Source organism: Mustelus asterias, chromosome 22, assembly GCF_964213995.1.
Source record: "Mustelus asterias chromosome 22, sMusAst1.hap1.1, whole genome shotgun sequence".
Lineage (NCBI taxonomy): Eukaryota > Metazoa > Chordata > Chondrichthyes > Carcharhiniformes > Triakidae > Mustelus > Mustelus asterias.
In genome coordinates this window covers 22,167,403-22,188,272 of record NC_135822.1, presented here as the reverse complement: position 1 = coordinate 22,188,272, position 20,870 = coordinate 22,167,403, and the positions used below count along the sequence as shown (strand labels likewise).

At 46.7% G+C, this 20,870-nt stretch overlaps 1 protein-coding gene across 4 annotated transcripts in view; it reads right to left on the bottom strand.

Moving 5' to 3' along the window:
• Window positions 1-20,870, bottom strand: part of pusl1 (pseudouridine synthase like 1) — a 262,904-nt gene that overhangs the window by 162,681 nt on the left and 79,353 nt on the right. For 2 of the 4 annotated variants that reach the window (XM_078238908.1, XM_078238909.1), the window contains exons 6-8: window positions 20,354-20,408; window positions 9,910-10,072; window positions 609-4,819 (exon numbers count right to left, since the gene is read on the bottom strand). In XM_078238908.1, the coding sequence (XP_078095034.1) occupies window positions 4,788-4,819; window positions 9,910-10,072; window positions 20,354-20,408 (250 nt within the window). In that variant the 3' untranslated portion in view covers window positions 609-4,787. Of the gene's footprint in view, window positions 1-608; window positions 4,820-9,909; window positions 10,073-20,353; window positions 20,409-20,870 lie in introns of those variants that run through there. The other 2 variants (XR_013500535.1, XM_078238911.1) reach the window with 2 other exon arrangements.

Here is a 20,870-nt window from a genome sequence, read left to right as displayed (position 1 = left end):
ACTGCAGGGATTCTATGATTCTATTCTATGATTCTAAGTAACTCCCCAAAGCCTGTCCACCTGTTAGGAGTATAATAAAATACCCTCTGCTTGCCGGGCTGAGTGCAGCTCCAACAACACTCAAGAATTTCGACACACTCCAGGGCAAAACAACCCACAAGCTCTACAAGATGTAGTGCAGCAACTCACCAAGGCTCCTTTGACAGCACCTTCCAAACCAGTGACCTCTACCGCTCTGAAGAACAAGGACAGCAGACACACAGGAGGACCAGCACCACAAGCCACACACCAACCTGACTTGGAAATATATCGCCATTCCTTCACTGGTGCTGGGCCAAAATCCTGGACCTCTCTCCCTGAACACTGTGGGTGTACCTACACCACATGGACTGCAGCAGTTCGAGAAGGCAGCTCACCACCACCTTCTCAAGGGCAATTAGAGAAGGACAATGAATACTCGCCTCGCCAGCAATGCCCACTTCTCATGAACAAAGAAAAATTTAAAAGAAATTGGAGACCTGGTTCAGCTCAACGTGGTACCAAACCTTTGCAACTCATTTTCTATTATAATTCACTAATTTACTGATAATAAGACACACACGGAAAAAGGAGTTACAGTTTATTCAGCAGAAAGCTATATGTGAAATCATAGAATCATACAGTGCAGGAGGAGGCCATTCGGCCCATTGAGTCTGCACCGACAACAATCCCACCCCAGGCCCTCTCTCCACAACCCCACACATTTACCCCTGATAATCCCTCTAACCTATACATCCTAGGACACTAGGGTCAATCCACCTAACCTGCACATCTTTGGACTGTGGGAGGAAACTGGAGCTCCCGGAGGAAACCCATGCAAGACACAGGGAGAACGTGCAAACTCTTCACAGTCAGTGACCCAAGCCAGAAATCGAACCCGGGTCCCTGGAGCTGTGAGACAGCAGTGCTAACCACTGTGCCACCGTGCCGCCCAAGCATTGAGACACCACTTTCTGTTGTATTACTCATCTCTATCTAACTGAACCATATGAAACAGAGATGTGGGCCAGGGATTCGAATTTCAGTTTTCCATCTGAGAGCAGGCATCATCCCACACTCAAGCTCAGCAGAGCAGCAGTTCTGGTACGCCCACCTCAGGGGATGTGGTTAGAATGCAGAGTGCACGGAGTGATTCATACATTGCAAGAAGCTGCAGTTCTGACACCAACCCAATACGGATACCGAGCTACCTTTTCTGGGATCAATCCTCACGTGGTCAGGAGGGAATCTAGATAACTGGGTGCTTGCTTTTAGGTTCCCTGAACTTCAAAATTTGCTGCCACAATTGGAGACCGTCCCAGGCAATTTTCAACTGGTGCTGGGTCGATAAGCAAGTTCAAGGCTGAGATGGACAGATTTTTAATCAGTAAGAGAATCGAGGTTTATGGGGATAAGGCGGGAAAGTGGACGAGAGGATTATCACATCACAACAGTCACATTGAATGGTGGAGCAGACTCGATGGGCCGAATGGCCTCTTTCTGCTCTTATGGTTGGGCGTGACCCCGGCCATTGCTCGCTGCGAAGTGGAATCGAAACACCACTTCATCACAGAGTGTACGGTAACCCCAGAAATACCTGCAACACTCGCGTGACAGTGAGCCAGTGGTAACCGCTCTACTGAAAATATTAAAGAGTTGCCATCGAGGCCTTCAACTCAATTACTCAACAGGTTATCTTCTTTTTCCTGGACGGTTGCATACAGGGGCATTTGGCAATCTCAGAGGGAGACTGGTTAGCCCGGTTGCCCAGAGATCAACACCAAAAACATGGGTTTTATCCCCATTATCACTGAGGTAGACTTGAGAGGTGCTTCACCCACCCTGTCGCCCCTGAACACAATGGCAAACCGGGACCAATAAAATCTGCCAAGAATGCATCTCAGGATAAAGGACCTGAAGAACCTGCCTTTGGGCATGACAATCTCCATTACCACTTATCTATATCATGCAGAGCAGTGGGCTTGGGGAGACTGTAACTAGTAAAGTGGGAGGGATTGTGGTGCTTCCATTTAGACGACAACTCTTGGACTCTCCCCTGTCTTCTGCTGATTGTGTGAGGACAGTAAGAAGTCTCACAACACCAGGTTAAAAGTCCAACAGGTTTATTTGGTAGCAAATACCATAAGCTTTCGGAGCGCTGCTCCTTCGTCAGATGGAGTGGAAATGTGCAGGTGGAAATGTGCACATTTCCACTCCATCTGACGAAGGGGCAGCGCTCCAAAAGCTTATGGTATTTGCTACCAAATAAACCTGTTGGACTTTAACCTGGTGTTGTGAGACTTCTTACTGTGTTTACCCCAGTCCAACGCCGGCATCTCCATATGATGTGTGAGGAAGCAGACCCTCCCGGTTCCTGAGGTGGAACAGCCTAGAGTCCATAATCAGAAAGGTTGAGGCAAATGGGGTTATTTTTGCTACAATAGAAACGGCAAATGTTGGAAATGCTCAGCGCATCTGGTGGCATCTGTACTGCCTCACAGCGCCAGGGGTCTGGGTTCGATTCCTGGGTTGAGTCACTGTCTGTGCAGAATCTGCAAGTTCTCCCTGTGTCTACGTGGGTTTCCTCCGGGTGCTGCGGTTTTCTCCCACACTCCGAAAGACGTGCTGGTTAGGAGCATTGGGCATGCTAAATTCTCCCTCAGTGTACCCGAACAGGCGCCAGAGTGTGGCGACTAGGGGATTGTCACAGTAACTTCATTGCAGTGTTAATGTAAACTTGTGACGCTAATAAATTAAGTTTAAATTTCAAAACATTATCTTAAATCTCTGCCCCAATACCCCTTGGATTTAGCTGATAACTTACAACGCCCCACACGATTGACACTTTCAGGTCAAAGGTTGCAGTTCCACGAGTCAGGATGACCATTCCTGACTGCAGTCTGAACCGTCAGGCCAATATCACCAGTATATGGATGAGAAAATTTACAAACCCCAACACGACTGGTTTGCTCAGTGTTGAAAGGCCTGAGCCAACGTGAATGGCCCCGATTTTCTTTCCAGCTACATAGCCAGAGCCCACAGTCTTGGCCTTTTATTACAATCCTTATTGAAAATATCAAGAACACATTTCCCAAAGACATTCTGCTGAAGAGGTGAGATACTTCCTGAAGTCATCCTACTGGGAGGTCAGTGCTTAGCATCTCTTTAGTCCATTAGATGCCTTGGTCCAAACAGACCTGATGTTGTTTCCTTAACAGGAACAAATGGACCCCATTCAGGTGAGATGTCTCTGGCTCCCAGGCTGATACGCCTGTAACAAGTTCCTTTTCTCCTTGGCCATTGATGGTGTTGTTTGCTTGATAGCTGTTTTGTCTGGAGCCATTTGTTATGATGGCCTACCCAGTTTCTTTAGTTGTCTGATGGCAGTGATCTTGTGTCATTGTTGTGATGATGTCCCAGTGTCTTTACAGAGTATTGGTTTGCTTTCGATATTGGAATGCTTTGAAAATTAACCCCTGACAGTACAGCCTGCCTCTGTGTGCTTTTCGTGTTGTTTGGTCTGATGCATTTCGGTAGATCTAATGTAAGGGGGAGCTGTACAATAAATGGCAGAACCATCAGGAGTATAGACACACAGAGGGACCTGGGTGTACAAGTCCACAGATCCTTAAAGGTGGCAGCACAGCCTTTATTGGACGGGGCATAGAATATAAAAGTTGGCATATGATGTTGGGGCTGTATAGAATGATGGTTAGGCCACATTTGGAATACTGTGTCCAGTTCTGGTCGCCACACTACCAGAAGGACGTGGAGGCTTTGGAGAGAGTACAGAGAAGGTTTACCAGGATGTTGCCTGGTATGGAGGGTTTTAACTATAAGGAGAGATTGGGTAAACTGGGGTTGTTCTCCCTGGAAAGACGGAGGATGAGGGGCGACCTAATAGAGGTGTATAAAATTATGAAGGGCATAGATAGGGTGAACGGTGGGAAGCTTTTTCCCAGGTCGGAGGTGACGAACACAAGGGGTCACAAGTTCAAGGTGAGGGGGGCAAGGTTCAACACAGATGTCAGGGGGACGTATTTTACACAGAGGGTGGTGGGGGCCTGGAATGCACTCCCAAGCAAGGTGATTGAGGCGGACACGCTGGGATCGTTTAAGACTTATCTAGATAGCCACATGAACAGACTGGGAATAGAGGGATACAAACGAATGGTCTAGTTGGGCACATGAGCGGCACAGGCTTAGAGGGCCGAAGGGCCTGTTCCTGTGCTGTATTGTTCTTTGTTCATGTGCAGGATTTGGTGTTTATATTTCATTAAGTCCAGTTGGAGGGGATTTCGACCCCTTGAGCACAAAAACTTAGGCTGATAGTCCAGTGGGTGACTGAGGGAGTGCTGCAGAGTCAAAGGTGACGTATTTTCTAAATGACACCTCACTGAGGTCCCATCTGTTCTGTCAGGTGGATTGAAAGATCTAGTGGCATGGGAAGAGGGAGGTCCTCCCCAGTGCCATAGCCAATATTTATCCCTCAAGCAACACCTGAAAAGTACAGATTATCTGCTCGTTATCACATCGCTGTTTGTGGGAGCTTGCGGAGCACAAACTGGTTGCCACGTTTCCAACATCACAAGAGACTACACTTCAAAAATACTTCTTTGGTTGTCAAGTGCTTTGAGACATCTGGTGGTTGTGAAAAATGCTAAGTAATTGCAAGTCTGTCTATTTCTTCCCCTTTTCTTTGCTACAACAGGCTCTGGAGCCTGAAGTCTATTCCAAGATACTTGGCCGAGTCTATGGACCATCCACAATCACTGAATTACACTTTCTTCCACTTCAAGATCTGTAAGGCAAAACAAAAGGTAGGTTTTTTTTTTACAATTGCCATGACAATTCACAATTAAGCCTCTGGGGCCCTCAAGATTTGGTTGCTGGAGAAACGACTTCATTGACATCTGTTTAAGACTCACAGCTGCAACATCTGGCATGCATAACAGTGCCTGGACTGCTGGCAAACCTCAACCTCCATTGGCATGCAAGACAAATATGCTTTGCACATGAACAGTGCTGAGTTTGTTGTTTAATCAGCGGTTCCAATTGGAGAGGCTGTGTGCGCAAACCACTTAATGTAAAGCAGTACATAGGAGGTTGTACTGCTTCACATTAATACAATCAAAATGGAGCAGCCCCTTCCCTCAAAACATCTATACAATTTGCAGGATGGAGTATAAACAAATTAGAGGACCAGCCAACAAAATAATTCCCAACACGATATTATTGTCCCCCTGCTTTGGGGATGAAGAAAACAGTGTAGAAGACCAATAAACAAACTCACTCCATTCCAGAGCGATTCCGACCCTGTCAACTGAAGATATTTTAATATCTTTTCTATTAACTTTCCCCTTAATGAATTCCTTTGGTTAAATTTTGCCCATTTAAAAATATTACTCTGTTCTCTTCTATGAGACCTGGCCCGTGCTGGGGGCCCGATCCTCAGAAACTGGCACTGACCCTTGCTGGGATCCAGTCCAGCAGAAACTGGCACTGACCCTTGCTGGGATCCAGTCCAGCAGAAACTGGCACTGACCCTTGCTGGGATCCAGTCCAGCAGAAACTGGCACTGACCCTTGCTGGGGTTCAGGTCTGCAGAAACTGGCACTGACCCTTGCTGGGATCCAGTCCAGCAGAAACTGGCACTGACCCTTGCTGGGATCCAGTCCAGCAGAAACTGGCACTGACCCTTGCTGGAATCCAGTCCAGCAGAAACTGGCACTGACCTTTGCTGGGGTCTAGATCCTCAGAAACTGGCACTGACCCTTGCCGGGATCCAGTCCAGCAGAAACTGGCACTGACCCTTGCTGGGTTCCAGTCCAGCAGAAACTGGCACTGACCCTTGCTGGGGTCCAGGTCTGCAGAAACTGGCACTGACCCTTGCTGGGTTCCAGTCCAGCAGAAACTGGCACTGACCTTTGCTGGGGTCTAGATCCTCAGAAACTGGCACTGACCCTTGCTGGGATCCAGTCCAGCAGAAACTGGCACTGACCCTTGCTGGGTTCCAGTCCAGCAGAAACTGGCACTGACCCTTGCTGGGATCCAGTCCAGCAGAAACTGGCACTGACCCTTGCTGGGTTCCAGTCCAGCAGAAACTGGCACTGACCCTTGCTGGGGTCCAGTCCAGCAGAAACTGGCACTGACCCTTGCTGGGGTCCAGTCCAGCAGAAACTGGCACTGACCCTTGCTGGGATCCAGTCCAGCAGAAACTGGCACTGACCCTTGCTGGGTTCCAGTCCAGCAGAAACTGGCACTGACCCTTGCTGGGGTCCAGTCCAGCAGAAACTGGCACTGACCCTTGCTGGGATCCAGTCCAGCAGAAACTGGCACTGACCCTTGCTGGGGGTCTAGATCCTCAGAAACTGGCACTGACCCTTGCTGGGATCCAGTCCAACAGAAACTGGCACTGACCCTTGCTGGGATCCAGTCCAGCAGAAACTGGCACTGACCCTTGCTGGGGGTCTAGATCCTCAGAAACTGGCACTGACCCTTGCTGGGATCCAGTCCAACAGAAACTGGCACTGACCCTTGCTGGGGTCCAGATCTGCAGAAACTGGCACTGACCCTTGCTGGGGTCCAGATCCTCAGAAACTGGCACTGACCCTTGCTGGGGTCTAGATCCTCAGAAACTGGCATTGACCCTTGCTGGGGGTCTAGATCCTCAGAAACTGGCACTGACCCTTGCTGGGGTCTAGATCCTCAGAAACTGGCATTGACCCTTGCTGGGGGTCTAGATCCTCAGAAACTGGCATTGACCCTTGCTGGGATCCAGTCCAGCAGAAACTGGCATTGACCCTTGCTGGGGGTCTAGATCCTCAGAAACTGGCACTGACCCTTGCTGGGATCCAGTCCAGCAGAAACTGGCATTGACCCTTGCTGGGGTTCAGTTTCACAGTTACCTGTTGGATACAGTACCTTGGTCAAAGCAGCAATTCTTCAATTATAAGCCTCAGTGCTGAGTACTCAGCAGGTCATTCGAATGTGGGGGGCATCACAGCTGAGCCTGATCCCTTCCCCTCTGCATCAGTCCACTTCTCAGCAGGCGTTTTGGACAAACATTTCTCTCCTTAATCTAGGGATCCAGAATCCAGGGATCACACTGGCTAAAACCAGCTAATACAACAGAGAGAAAGGACAGATCCTTCCTGTTCTGTGTGGTTCATTCACCAACCCCACTGCGAGAGTCTCTATAATCACTGACTAACTAAGACTGAGCTGAACAAGTAAATCAGGTTGAGCTTATTTTGCAAAACCATTTCAATCACAAAAACTTTGACTTGCTCTTTTTAATTTTGTGTGTCACTCTCTGGGCAATCTTAGTTAACTCGACTTACCGACCACAGAATCTACCAAACTGCCTCTGACTGGTCCAACCTATTTAAATAAGAGCGTGTGAGTAGGTTTATATTTGCACGTATGCGTGCATGCTTGTATACGTGTCTGTGGCTGTGTGTACATATTTGCATGATCACAAACATAAATGTTTGTTTGTATCCATACTTGTACTTGTGTAAACTTTTCAGAGAGGTCGAGTTATGAAAAGTGTACAGCAAGTTTATGCTGGTGTTACGCTCTGAACAGGTTTCCTCCCACTCCTCTTCATCTAACCCTATTAACAACCCTTCTATTCCTTGCTCACTCATGAAAGTATCTGGCTTCCCCTTGAATCCATCTACAGAGAATTCCTACAGTGCAGAAAGAGGCCATTCGGCCCATCGAGTCTGCACCGACCACAATCCCCACCCAGGCCCTATACCGTAACCCCACATATTTACCCTGCTAGTCCCCCTGACACTAGGGTCAATTTAGCATGGCCAATCAACCTAACCCGCACATCTTTGGCGTGTGGGAGGAAACCGGAGCACCCGGAGGAAACCCACGCAGACATGGGGAGAACGTGCAAACTCCACACAGACAGTGACCCAAGGCCAGAATTAAAGGCGCTGTGAGGCAGCAGTGCTAACCACTGTGCTACCATGTTGATCCACTTCAACTACACGAGTTGTGGGAGTGAGTACCATATTCTCACCATTCTCTGGATAAAGAACTTTCACTCGAATTCCCTATCGAATTATCAATGACTATCTTAAATATGTATATTTACGTGAACAAATTGTGTGCACCAGTGTATGTTTATATAAGTGTGAATCAGTATGTATATCATATGTAAAAGTGTATGTAGGTACGTCTTTTGCTTGAATATGTCGGTGTGACTGACAGTATACAAGTTTCTGTGTATCTGTTTATATATGAGTATTGTCGCAAAATGGTAGGATGCTATTAAAATGAATGGTTTTATTGCACAACTAACATCAAACTATTATGTACTTTGTAAACTAGGTAGCAACTAAGAGAAAGAGCAGAACGGTGGCACAGTGGTTAGCAATGCTACCTCACAGCGTCAGGGACCCGGGTTCAATTCCAACCTTGAGTGACTGTCTGTGTGAAATTTGCACATTCTTCCTGTGTCTGTGTTGGTTTCCTCCGGGTGCTCCGGTTTCCTTCCACAGTCCAAAGGTGTGCAGGTTAGGTGGATTGGCTATGCTAAATTGCCCCTTAAGTGTCCAAAGATGTGAAGGTTAGGGGGTTAGCGGGGTAAACACATGGGGTTACAAGCAGTGGGTGGGCCTGGACAAGATGCTCTGTCAGAGAGTCAGTACAGACTCGATGGGCCAAATGGCCTGCTGCTGCACTGTAGGGATTATATGTTTAAATATAGGGAACAGGGTGTCCTTTGCAATTGATGCAATTAGTAGTCAGAGCGCAGAAAGTCAGGACACAGACGAGGTGTTGAAGAAGCAGCAGCAAGATAGAGAGAGGCAGCCATTCCAAGGAACCAGTTCACCCATAGATTAGGGGCTGAAGGCAGCAGAAGAACAGGGGAGAGGGGCAGCCGTCTTCAGGAAACAGCTCAGCTATAGATGAAGTGCTAAAGGCAAGCCAGTTTTGTGCAAAAGATCATTTTTTTCACTGAACCGAATACCATTCCCAAGTCCTGGTCACTTAAGGTGTCCGGTGTGGTAATCACTGACTAGATTTGACCAAAGGTTGTTGCTTGGGAAATGGGGTATCAGCAGAGTTTAGGAATACCGGGAAAACAGATACTTTTGGGTTTTCAGTCTTTGAGGGACCAAGTGCTTACGGTTAATTTGCCCAAGTATAAGATTGTTCTTTGTAGTGTTTTATTATCTTTCTTCCACTTAATAAATACTTTTTTGTTGTTGAATGAAAGAGAGGTCTGAGTTTTCACCTTTTCCGCGAATGTTTCTCATTAATATCCAAAAGAAAATACACTGAAATCAGTGTTTCAGGCTGGAGTATTCTCGCATGTAACATCAGTGGGATTTCGTAACAGTATCCTAGGTGTGTGTGTGTGTAAGAATAAGTGCCTGTATATGAGAGTGTACGTTTGTCTGTATAGGAGGAGTGTCTGAAAAATGAGTACCTGTATGCATGCATGTGAGCACCTGTATATATGAGTGTGAGTGTGTATGTGTACAAGTGTGAGTGCCTGTATATATGAATGCAAGTGTCTGTATATGTGAGAATGTTTAAGTGTCTATATATTTGTGTGTGTAAACTCTATTTATGTATGTTCATATGAGCATCTGTACATGTGAGTGAATGTGTCTATATGCGCAGGTCTGTATATGAGCACAGGCGCATATGCTTGCAAGTGTACACGAGTGCGAGTGTACACGAGTGCGAGTGTACACGAGTGCGAGTGTACACAGGTGCGAGTGTACACGGGTGCGAGTGTACACGGGTGCGAGTGTACACGGGTGCGAGTGTACACGAGTATGTTTATTGTGCTAAGATTTCTCTCACAAACAAAAACGAGAATCACACAATCACCACCTTTTTGATGTTCTAGCTTCTTACCCTTTGTGTCATATTCCACATTCTTCAAAAACAGGCCATCAGGTGGGGCTACAATGTTCTGTGGATAAGCCCTGGAATCCCGCATCTCAAGCAGATCTGCTATATGTCGGGGCATTAGCTTGCCCTGTCCAACAGCAACCAGAGCCCCTGTCATTCTCCTCACCTGGAACAATAGCATGTTTAAAAAAACCTTCTACCATCACAAGGTTTCACATTTTAAGAACACTGCGGAAGAGCATTATTAGTTCCATTTCATTTTTTGATCAGAAATTTCTACTTTGTCTGTGCTCTTTAGAAACCAATTTTGGCAGTCAAAGCAGTTAAGCTGGTCTTATGCTTCTTTCAATCCTGTTCTGTAACCAGTTACTAGATAGCAAGTTAGCACAGCCCATGGAAACGCTTCATCCCAATCAAGGCTCCAATAGATGGTACTATTGCTAGACTATTAATCCAGAAACTCAGCTAATGCTCTGGGGACCTGGGTTCGAATCCCACAGATGGTAGAATTTGAATTCAATAAAAAATATCTGTAATTAAGAATCTACTGATGACCTTGAAACCGCTGTCGATTGTCAGAAAAACCCATCCGGTTCGCTAATGCCCTTTAGGGAAGGAAATCTGCCGTCCTTACCTGGTCTGGCCTACATGTGAGTCCAGAGGCACAGCAATGTGGTTGACTCTCAACTGACCTCGGGCAACTAGGGATGGACAATAAATGTTGGCCAACCAGCGATGCCCATGTCCCACAAACAAATTTTTAAAAAGAGATTATACCAATATCTAAAATGAACAATGAACCACATGTCATCCAGTGACAGAGTGAATCACGGACAGTGATAACAGTATTCTCCCTGAACCCTCTCATGAAAGGAGTTCCCTGCCCAGTGCTAATTTCTGATTAATATCTGTGAAAGTTAACAGAAATGAAAATTAAGGTGGCAAAACACAAAATGATGATCATGATAATTCTTATAAATTATACAAACGATATTCTTTACTTGTAAATCTCACCAGCCCACAATGCTACAGCAATGAATTCATAGGATTAATCTCCAGCAGTTTTGGTTTTGGTCAACAGTATTATAGCACTTACACTTGTACAGTGGTTTGTGTGAAGGGACCTTGAATCCCATGATCAGGAAGTACAGTTCTGCCTTTGCATGACGCAAGTCAAACAGTTAAAGCCACCGGCTTTGTGTAGGTACATGCTTCTGTCCCCAATTTCTCTGAACAGAAGAAACGTTAACCACGAGAGCTAAAACAATGACCAAAGCTTGCATTTAAAATGCACTTTTCAATTAAATTAAACACCTCAAGGTGCTTCACAGGAGTCTCATCAACTTAGCTCCGAACCACATAAGGAAACATTAAAAGCTTTGTCAAAGAGTTGGTTTTTAATGACCATTTTAAAAGAGGAAAGAGCAGTAGCGAGAGAGAGACGCTTAAGGAGGGAATTTCTGAGTGTGGGGTCTAGCTAGCTGTAGGCACGGCTGCCAATGGTGGAATGATTAAAACAGGCCAGGGGTAAGAGGCCAGAATCAGAACAGTGAAGAATTCAGAGGCCCGTGGGGCTGAAGACGGTTACAGAGATTAAGAGGGCCGAGGTGATGAAGGCATTTGAAAACAAGATTGAGAAATTTAAACGGAGGCATTGTTGCTCTGGGAGCCAGAGCAGGTCAATGAGCACAGGGGTGCTGGGATATTGGGGGATAGTATTCAGGCAGAGTGCTAACTCTAGAGGTAACAACGGGATAGATGAAGGTTTTAGTAGCAGATGAACTGAGGCTTGGGTAGAGTTGGGTGATGCAATGGAGTTGGAAGTAGGCAGTCTTGGTATAGAAGAAGGGAAGCATAGAAGCTCTATGGTACAGAAGGAGGCCACTTGGCCCATCAAGTCTGTACAGGCCACAATCCCACCCCAGGCCCTATTCCCATAACCCCACTTATCCATCCTGCTAGTCCCCCTGACACCAAGGGGCAATTTAGCATGGCCAATCCACCTAACCCGCACATCTTTGGACTGTGGGAGGAAACCTGAGCCCCCGAAGGAAACCCACGCAGACATGGGGAGAACGTGCAAACTCCACACAGACAGTCACCCGAGGCCGGATTTGAACCCGGTTCCCTGGCACTGTGAGGCAGCAGTGCCAACTACTGTGCCACCGTGCCGCCCACTTGCAGTTGGAAGCTTACCTCAGGATCAGATACAACACCCAGGTTGCAAACATATCCGGTACAACCTCTGATAGCCGTCAGAGAGGGGAATGTAGTTGATGGCTAAGGATGTGGTGAGGACCAAGGACATTGGCTTCTGTCTTCATATTTCCCTGCTAACTGAGCAACAATGATAGGTCCGCATCGCAAAACAAGAGATTCAAGGGTAAATAATTTCAGACTCATGAATGTGGTTACTGAACTGTGAAACCACAATGTTACACAATGATAGGCTTGATGAGTCTCTGCCATTACTTTTCTCAGAAATGTTTGGTGACAGAGAACTCACCAATTACAAGCAAAGTAGGAGGTTCATAAGATGTTGCAATTTAGATCACTGAGTATGGGTTTATTCAAAGGAAATGTTAGCATTTACATTGAATAAACACATTTACATTGAGCTCCAAAATACCTTCCTGTGGGTGCCTCAGTCGTCATGATGTGGAGATGCCGGCGTTGGACTGGGGTGAACACGGTAAGAAGTCTCACAACACCAGGTTAAAGTCCAACAGGTTTATTTGGTAGCAAATACCATAAGCTTTCGGAGCACTGCTGGATTCGCATTCTAATCAGTATTCTGCAACTTGATTTTGTCTGTTTGCACTGTTTGAGAGCACATTTCCACTCCATCTGACGAAGGAGCAGCGCTCCGAAAGCTAATGGTATTTGCTACCAAATAAACCTGTTGGACTTTAACCTGGTGTTGTGAGACTTCTTACCGTGCCTCAGTAGACCAGCGCAATGGGGCATTCAGGTTGGAACCATCTGGAGTCAGGCATGTGGTGATGAAGTGGGACAGAGATCAGAAGTCATGTACTGTATCCCCAACTGGGAATGAGGGAATAATCGGTGGATGGGATCTGAGGGAATACTCTGAGGTTGGGTAATATCAGAAGGCTGGAATTCTGAGGATGTGAAAGACTATATTCAAATACAAATTCCCTTTTCCAGGTTTTAAAAAAATTCATTCGTGGGATGTGGGTGTCGCTGGCTGGCCAGCGTTTATTGCCCATCCCTAGATGCCCTTCAGGTGGTGGTGGTGAGCTGCCTTCTTGTCACGCTGCAGTCCATGCGATGTTGCAGCAGCCAATTATGCCACTGGATGGCCCATTAATAATAATGACATAAATGACCAGTTATCTTGATGAGAGCATAAGAATTATGGACAGCACGGTGGCACAGTGGTTGGCACTGCTGCCTCACAGCACCAGGACCCGGGTTCGATTCCCGGCTTCAATCGCCATGTGTGTGGAGTTTGCTCGTTCGCCCTGTGTCTGCGTGGGTTTCCTCCGGGTGCTCCGGTTTCCTCCCACAGTCCAAAGATGTGCAGGTTAGGTGGATTGGCCATGATAAATTGCCCCTTTGTGTCAGGGGGACTAGCTAGGGTAAATGCATGGGGTTATGGGAACAGGGCGTGGGTGGGATTGTGATCGATGCAGACTCGATGGGCCGAATGGCTTCCTTCTGCACTGTAGGAATTCTATAAATCTAATTAGGATTAGACAATATGGCTTTTGAGCCTGCTTCGTCAGTCAATACGATGACATTTGGCATCAACTCTGCTTTCCCGCCCACTCCCCATTTTCCTCGATTCCCCGAGGGACCAAAAGTCAGTCTATCCCAGCCTTAAATATACCGAATGATATATGTCTGATACCCCTCTAGGGTAGAGAATTCCAGAATTTCACAAACCCTTTGCATGAAGAAATTTCTCATCATCTCAGTCCCACGTGATCAAACCCTTCTCCTGAGACGGGGCGGCACGGTAGCACAGTGGTTAGCACTGCTGCTTCACAGCTCCAGGATCCCGGGTTCGATTCCCGGCTCGGGTCACTGTCTGTGTGGAGTTTGCACGTTCTCCTCGAGTCTGCGTGGGTTTCCTCCGGGTGCTCCGGTTTCCTCCCACAGTCCAAAGATGTGCGGGTTAGGTTGATTGGCCAGGTTAAAAAAATTGCCCCTTAGAATCCTAAAATGCGTAGGTTAGAGGGATTAGCGGGTAAATATGTGGGGGTAGGACCTGGGTGGGATTGTGGTCGGTGCAGACTCGATGGGCCGAATGGCCTCCTTCTGCACTGTAGGGATTCTATGATTTCTATGATTTCTATGAGACGATGGCCCTGTGATGTGCAAGTTAGGTGCATTGGCCATGCTAAATTCTCCCTCCGTGTACCCAAACAGGCACCGGACTGTGGCGACTAGGGGAATTTCACAGTAGCTTCATTGCAGTGTTAATGTAAGGCTTACTTGTGAATAATAAATAAGCTTTAACTTTACTGTTCTAGATTGGCTAGCCTGAGAGAACAATCTCTCAGTGTCTACCCTGCCGAGCCCCTTCAGAATCTAGTCAGTTTCAATGAGATCACCTCTCATTCTTTTAAATTCCAGAGAACATTGGTGCAGTTTTTTCGGCCTCCCCTCCCAGGGACCAATCTAGTGAACCTTTGGTGTACTCATTCCAATGTAACATATCCTTTCTTAGGTACGGAGACCAAATCTGCACACAACACTCCAGGTGTGGTCTCGCCGAAGCCCAGCGCAACTGTAGCAAGACCTCATTGCTCTCTCCGTCACCAGAATGCCTGGTGTTTAATTAAATCAATGAAATGTTTGCCTTGTGTGATTGCTGCTTAGGGGAACTCCCAGGTGCAGCCACCAGAGGTCTCTGTGAGCTTTCTGTCCTGGACTTTGTGTCCTGATGCGTTTGGTTTGCCAATGGTCGATCACACTGTACGTTAATCACTGTCCACGGTAACCTTCAACTGGGAATACAATAGGGAAGGTTTGGACGCTTCGCAGCACTTACTGCAATTAATGCACCTACACATCTTTGGACACTAAGGGGCAATTTAGCATGGCTAATCCCCCTAACCTACACATCTTTGGACTGTGGGAGGAAACCAGAGCACTCGGAGGAAACCCACGCAGACACGGGGAGAATGTGCAAACTCCACACAGACAGTGACCCACAATCGAACCCGGGTCCCTGGCGCTGTGAGGCAGCAGTGCTAACCACTGTGCTGCCTGATTCAAAAGAACACAGGGAGACACTGCTACAGTGAAGGTGTGTGGCAAAAGGTGTGGCAGGTCAAACCAATTAGTTTATTTATTAGTGTCACAGGTAGGCTTACATTAACACTGCAATGAAGTTACTGTGAAATTCCCCTAGTCGCTTCCCACAGTCCGCCGCCTGTTCGGGTACACTGAGGGAGAATTTAGCACGGCCAATGCACCTGACCAACACATCTTTTGGACTGTGGGAGGAAACCGGAGCACCCAAAGGAAACCCACACAGACACAGGGAGAACGTGTAAACTCCACACAGACAGTGACCCAAGCCGGGAATCGAACCCGGGTCCCTGGCGCTGTGAGGCAGCCACTGTGCCGCCCATAAAGGCAAAACAAATGTGATCATTTTCCTTCATATTAACAAGTCTAGAATCAGTTTTCACAACCATCCAGAACACATTCTAACACACTGTCTGATGTGTGTCAGGCTGTACTGCTCCTGCTTCACCCCATGCTGGGAAACACCCGCAGTAACCCGTCTCCCCGTCTGACGTTTTCAGCTGTACCATTTCCTCTGATCTCAATAGGAATTCCTCTCTGGGTTTCCTCTTTCAGGTCAAACAATTCTTTTCCTCTCAACAATAAACCTATGAAGCCCCAGTCTCTTTAAGGGTTGACCACATGTGCTAGAGGGGCTCTCCAACCATCTCGCTCCTTTCTGCTGTCTGATTCAGGACTTTCTCACCTCCAGCTTAGCCCGTCTGTCCGCAGAGGTGAACTGCCACTTAGCTGATTGGGGAATATATCCTGTCACATTGTGTGGGAAGCAGTGGTGAAGAGCAGATTGCCAGCTCCCCACCAGCAATCAGATTGTCTGCAGTGAATCCAATTACGAAGGTTAAAATAGTGAAAATGCCTGAAAACTAAGTGAGGACTCAGTTTGGAGGTGAAATAACGAGTAAGCACTGAGCCATTAGGATCTGCAAGACTCCAGCTTTGATCACTGGCCTGTTTGGTCTTACTTGATCACATACAGGGGCTCTTGTGATGCGACTATTAGTCTCAGTGTGATTATAGAATGGTTACAGCACAGAAGGAGCCCCTTTGGCTTATTCTGTCCGCACTGACTCTCTGTAAGAGCTACTCAACGCAGCCCACTCCCCTGCCTTTGCCACGCAGACCTGCATTTTTTTTACTTTCCAGATAATTATCCAATTCCCTAATGAAATTGATTGAATCTGCCTCCACTATATTCACTGGCAGTGCATTCCCGATCCTAGCTACCCTGTTGCATAAGAATCTTTTTTCTCATGTCATTTCTGGTTCTTTTGCTAACCATCTTAAATCAGCGTGGCCTATGGTTCTCAACCCTTCTGCCAATGGAAGCTGCTCTGTCCAGACCCCTCACGATTTTGTACACCTCTATCAAATCTCCTCAGAACCTTCTCCTCTCTAAGCAGAACATCTCCAATCTCGCCACGTGACTGAAGTCCCTCATTCCCATCTTGGCAATGATGGGGCGGCACGGTGGTTAGCACTGCTGCCTCGCAGCACCAGGGCCCCGAGTTCAATTCCGGCCTCGGGTGACTGTCCGTGTGGAGTCTGCACATTCTCCCCGTGTCTGCGTGGGTTTCCTCCGGGTGCTCCAGTTTCCTCCCACAGTCTAAAGATGTGCGGGTTAGGTGGATTGGCCGTGCTAAATTGCCCCTTAGTGTCAGGGGGATTAGGAGGGTAAATATGTGGGGTTACGGGGATAGGACCTGGGTGGGATTGTTGTCGGTGCAGGCTTGATGGGCCAAATGGCCTCCTTCTGCACTGTAGATTCTATAATAGGAAGAAACAGCCCAGGACTACCAATTGTGATCTACTCTCAATCTCTGTTGGAACACTGGCCTCTGTGACAAATTTTTGTCTGAGTGAAGTATCAAAGGACATGCGGGCGTCATTGCCCAATCAGAGGCTAGAACTCTCAGAAGAATAGGGGAGAAATGACTGGTGGAGGGAATAAGGCTTTGCTCACTGAATAGACTCACCTCAAACTCTCACAAAATACCAGCCCATTGATCTGTGTGCTTAATGTCATGGGACTTACTATCTATTCACCTACTCAATTCCAGAGGTTGACAACATGGGCGCAACACACGCTCCACTCCAGCCCAGCAGAACAATCTTTACCACTGTATACTTCCTGAAGATGACGGTGCCGCAATCTGCACAAAGCCCCATGTGATTTTACAGTGGACACATTTTATGGCCAGTGATAAAGAACTATCACTTTCGGAGGTCTTGTGGCGCAGTGGGGAGGGTCCCTGCCTCTGAGCCAGAAGTTGCAGGTTTGAGTCCCCCTCTGAGACTTTTTTTTATTCATTCATGGGACATGGGTGTCGCTGGCTGGGCCAGCATTTATTGCCCATCCCTAGTTGCCCTTGGAGGGCAATTGAGAGTCAACCACATTGCTGTGGCTCTGGAATCACATGTAGGCCAGACCAGGTAAGAATGGCAGATTTCCTTCCCTAAAGGACATTAGTGAACCAGATGGGTTTTTCCGACAATCGACAACGGTTTCATGGTCATCAGTAGATTCTTAATTCCAGATATTTTTTATTGAATTCAAATTCCACCATCTGCTGTGGCGGGATTTGAATCCGGGTCCCCAGAACATTGTGGGTCAACCCACTGCATGTGGACTGCAGAGATTCAAGAAGGCAGCTCACCACCACCACCTCAAGGGTAACTAGGGCTGGGCAATAAATGCTGGGCAGCCGGTAATGCCCATGTCCCAGGAATGAATTAAAAAAGTGACCTCGCGACATTTCCAGGTGATTTGCTGTGTTACAGCTGCATTGTTGAATTTTACTTTTAAATTTGTGTCTATGTAATGGGAAGACAGGTCAAAACTTCACCCCGACCGAAAAGGGAACTGAACCCGCATCTAATCCACACCCGCCTCGCCTCCCAAGTCGTCCTAGTTGCTGTGGCAACATTAGTGCACTTTAAAGGCATATTGTAGTGCTGAGCTATGAATAGCGATGGTAGTAAGGGGAAGTAATTCGAGATAGGGCTGAGAATGTTTACAGTTTCAGACAATTAGAGCTCATCAGTGTCACTGTGAAGAGAGAGCAACCGCAGTAAAAACTGGCTGACCACTAATTGAGGTCACGTTCCCCCCAAACAGACGGAGACTTTTTAAGGAAGTTACTGAGTCACTGGATGCAGATCAGCTGTGAATCTGGATATTCAAAGGTCCTTTAACAAGGTGCCGCAAAACACACAGAGCCGTGTGGGATTGGCAGGCGGATCCTGGACTGAACCAGGAACTGGGTTGCAATCTCACATCCTTCATTAAGAGGTTGATGTTGCTAGCAGCTTGGAGCACCTCATACAGTGGAACAACTATCAGTGTCAGGGCCATTGCTCTGTACCTTCTTTATCAATGATCGGAATAAAGGCTGTTAGGGAGCAATGTGCTAAAGTGGTGGATAATACAAAGATTTGTGCGGCTGATAGGATCTTGGATGCTAAAACGAAATCACAAGTAGGTCTGGATTCACTGGGGTGATGGACTCGTATGTGGCAGATGTAATGTAACACGGATAAATATAGCGTTATGCAAATGGGTACAGCTGATGCCAAACATTTGTATACATCCTGGCCAACAGCTGCAACACTCCAAACTCTCAGATATAATCCTGGCCGGCACTCCAGTGCAGCACTAGGGTCCGCTGCACTGTTGGCTGTGCTGTCACCCAGATGAAATGTTTAAATCAACGGCCTGTCTGATCGTCCATTTGGATATTAAGTGATCCCTATGCAAAGAAGAACATGGAACGTGATTTTTATGCTAACTGACCAAGAATGGGAGGTAATCAGTGCCTCCTGGCCAAACATTCAACCCTCAGCCAACATAAAGCGCCAAATTAACTGGTCAATTATCTTATTACTGGTTGTGTGATTTTCTGTGTGTAAAACAACTGCTGAGTTTGTTTAGCTGTCAACATTCACTGCATTGCAGAAAGTGCTTAATTGTACATGAAGCACTTTTGTTTCTGGGAACTGTGATAAATTGTTATGTAAATACAAGTCTTTCCAAATATGGCTGAATATCACTTGCAACCAACATTACACCAAATTCTACTGACATTTTCTGCATTGTGAAGCAAGGAATATTACAAAATACATTGGAGAGTATTGCAGTCACAGCTGAGATATAGGTTTATTCATTAGTGTCACAAGTAGGCTTACATTGACACTGCAGTGAAGTTACTGTGAAAATCCCCTAGTCGCCACACTCCGACGCCTGTTCGGGTACACTGAGGGAGAATTTAGCATGGCCAATGCACCTACTAGCACATCTTTCGGACTGTGGGAGGGAACCGGAGCACCTGGAGGAAACCCACGCAGACACAGGGAGAACATGCAGACTCTGCGCAGACAGTGACCCGAGCCGGGAATCGAACCCAGGTCCCTGGCGCTGTGAGGCAGCAGTGCTAACCACTGTGTACATAAGTACATAAGTATATAGGAAATAGGAACAGGAGTAGGCCATCTAGCCCCTCGAGCCTGCCCCGCCATTCAATAAGTTCATGGCTGATCTGATAGTGGTTTAGTTCCACTTACCCGCCCGCTCCCCATAACCCTTAATTCCCTTATTGATCAGAAATCTATTTACCTGTGGCTTAAACATATTTAACTAGGAAGCCTCCACCGCTTCCAGAGATTCACTACCCTCTGAGAGAAGAGGTTCCTCCTCAACTCTGTTCTAAACCGACTCCCCCTTATTTTGAGGCTGTGTCCTCTAGTTCTTGTTTCCTTTCTAAGTGGAAAGAATCTCTCTGCCTCTACCCTGTCGAGCCCCTTCATTATCTTATAGGTCTCTATAAGATCTCCCCTCAGCCTTCTAAACTCCAACGAGTACAGGCCCAATCTACTCAATCTCTCCTCATAAGGTATTGATTATCAGGGCAAGACATGTATAAAGAAATCAACCAATACAGATAATTTTAGCTCTTTGAGATTTAAAAAGAAATCATTATTACTTTTGAGTATTGCAGGAAAAAAAGAATCATGTTATTGAAGCTTTTCATCCCAAACCCTTCAGGACGGAATCGCAATAATCTATCAAATATCAACAGGAACAACAAATTTACACTGCTTGAGAAAAGGGTGTCGATTAGCTTTTACTTTTAGTCAGCAATATTTCAGGTTGCTTGCATTCCGCACTTACCTGTTTGTAGAGGAAGGACCTGCTCCTGAAGGTCAGCTCCCAGAATTCCAGGTGGCTAAGGTCAATTGAGACAAAAAAGCTTGTCAGTTTTTCAGCTCAGGATACGAGTGAGCAATATTGCCTGAACTTCGAACTCTTGATAAATGTACTTCAGACAAGTTTAGCAATTTGATGTCCACATCCTACTGGGTCAATTGGTGCCTTTTCCTTTTTGTTTGAGAACGTTTTATCGACCTCTATGGCCTGCAAGACAGCCATCTTGAAATTGTGGCTCCAATCACATGGGCAACCCCAGCACCTCATTGCACTGATAAGAATTTGCAGTAATATAGAGCTTTTAATGTAGTCACTAAACACTTCACAGGATTCATTCTCAACTTTCTTGCTGAGCCAAAATTTGGGTCAAAAGGCTAACGTTTTAAAGAGCACCTTAAAGGGGGAGAAACGAGAGGGAGAGGTTTAAGGATGGAATTCCAGAGCTGAGGACCAAGATCATGGAAGACATGGCTACCAATGA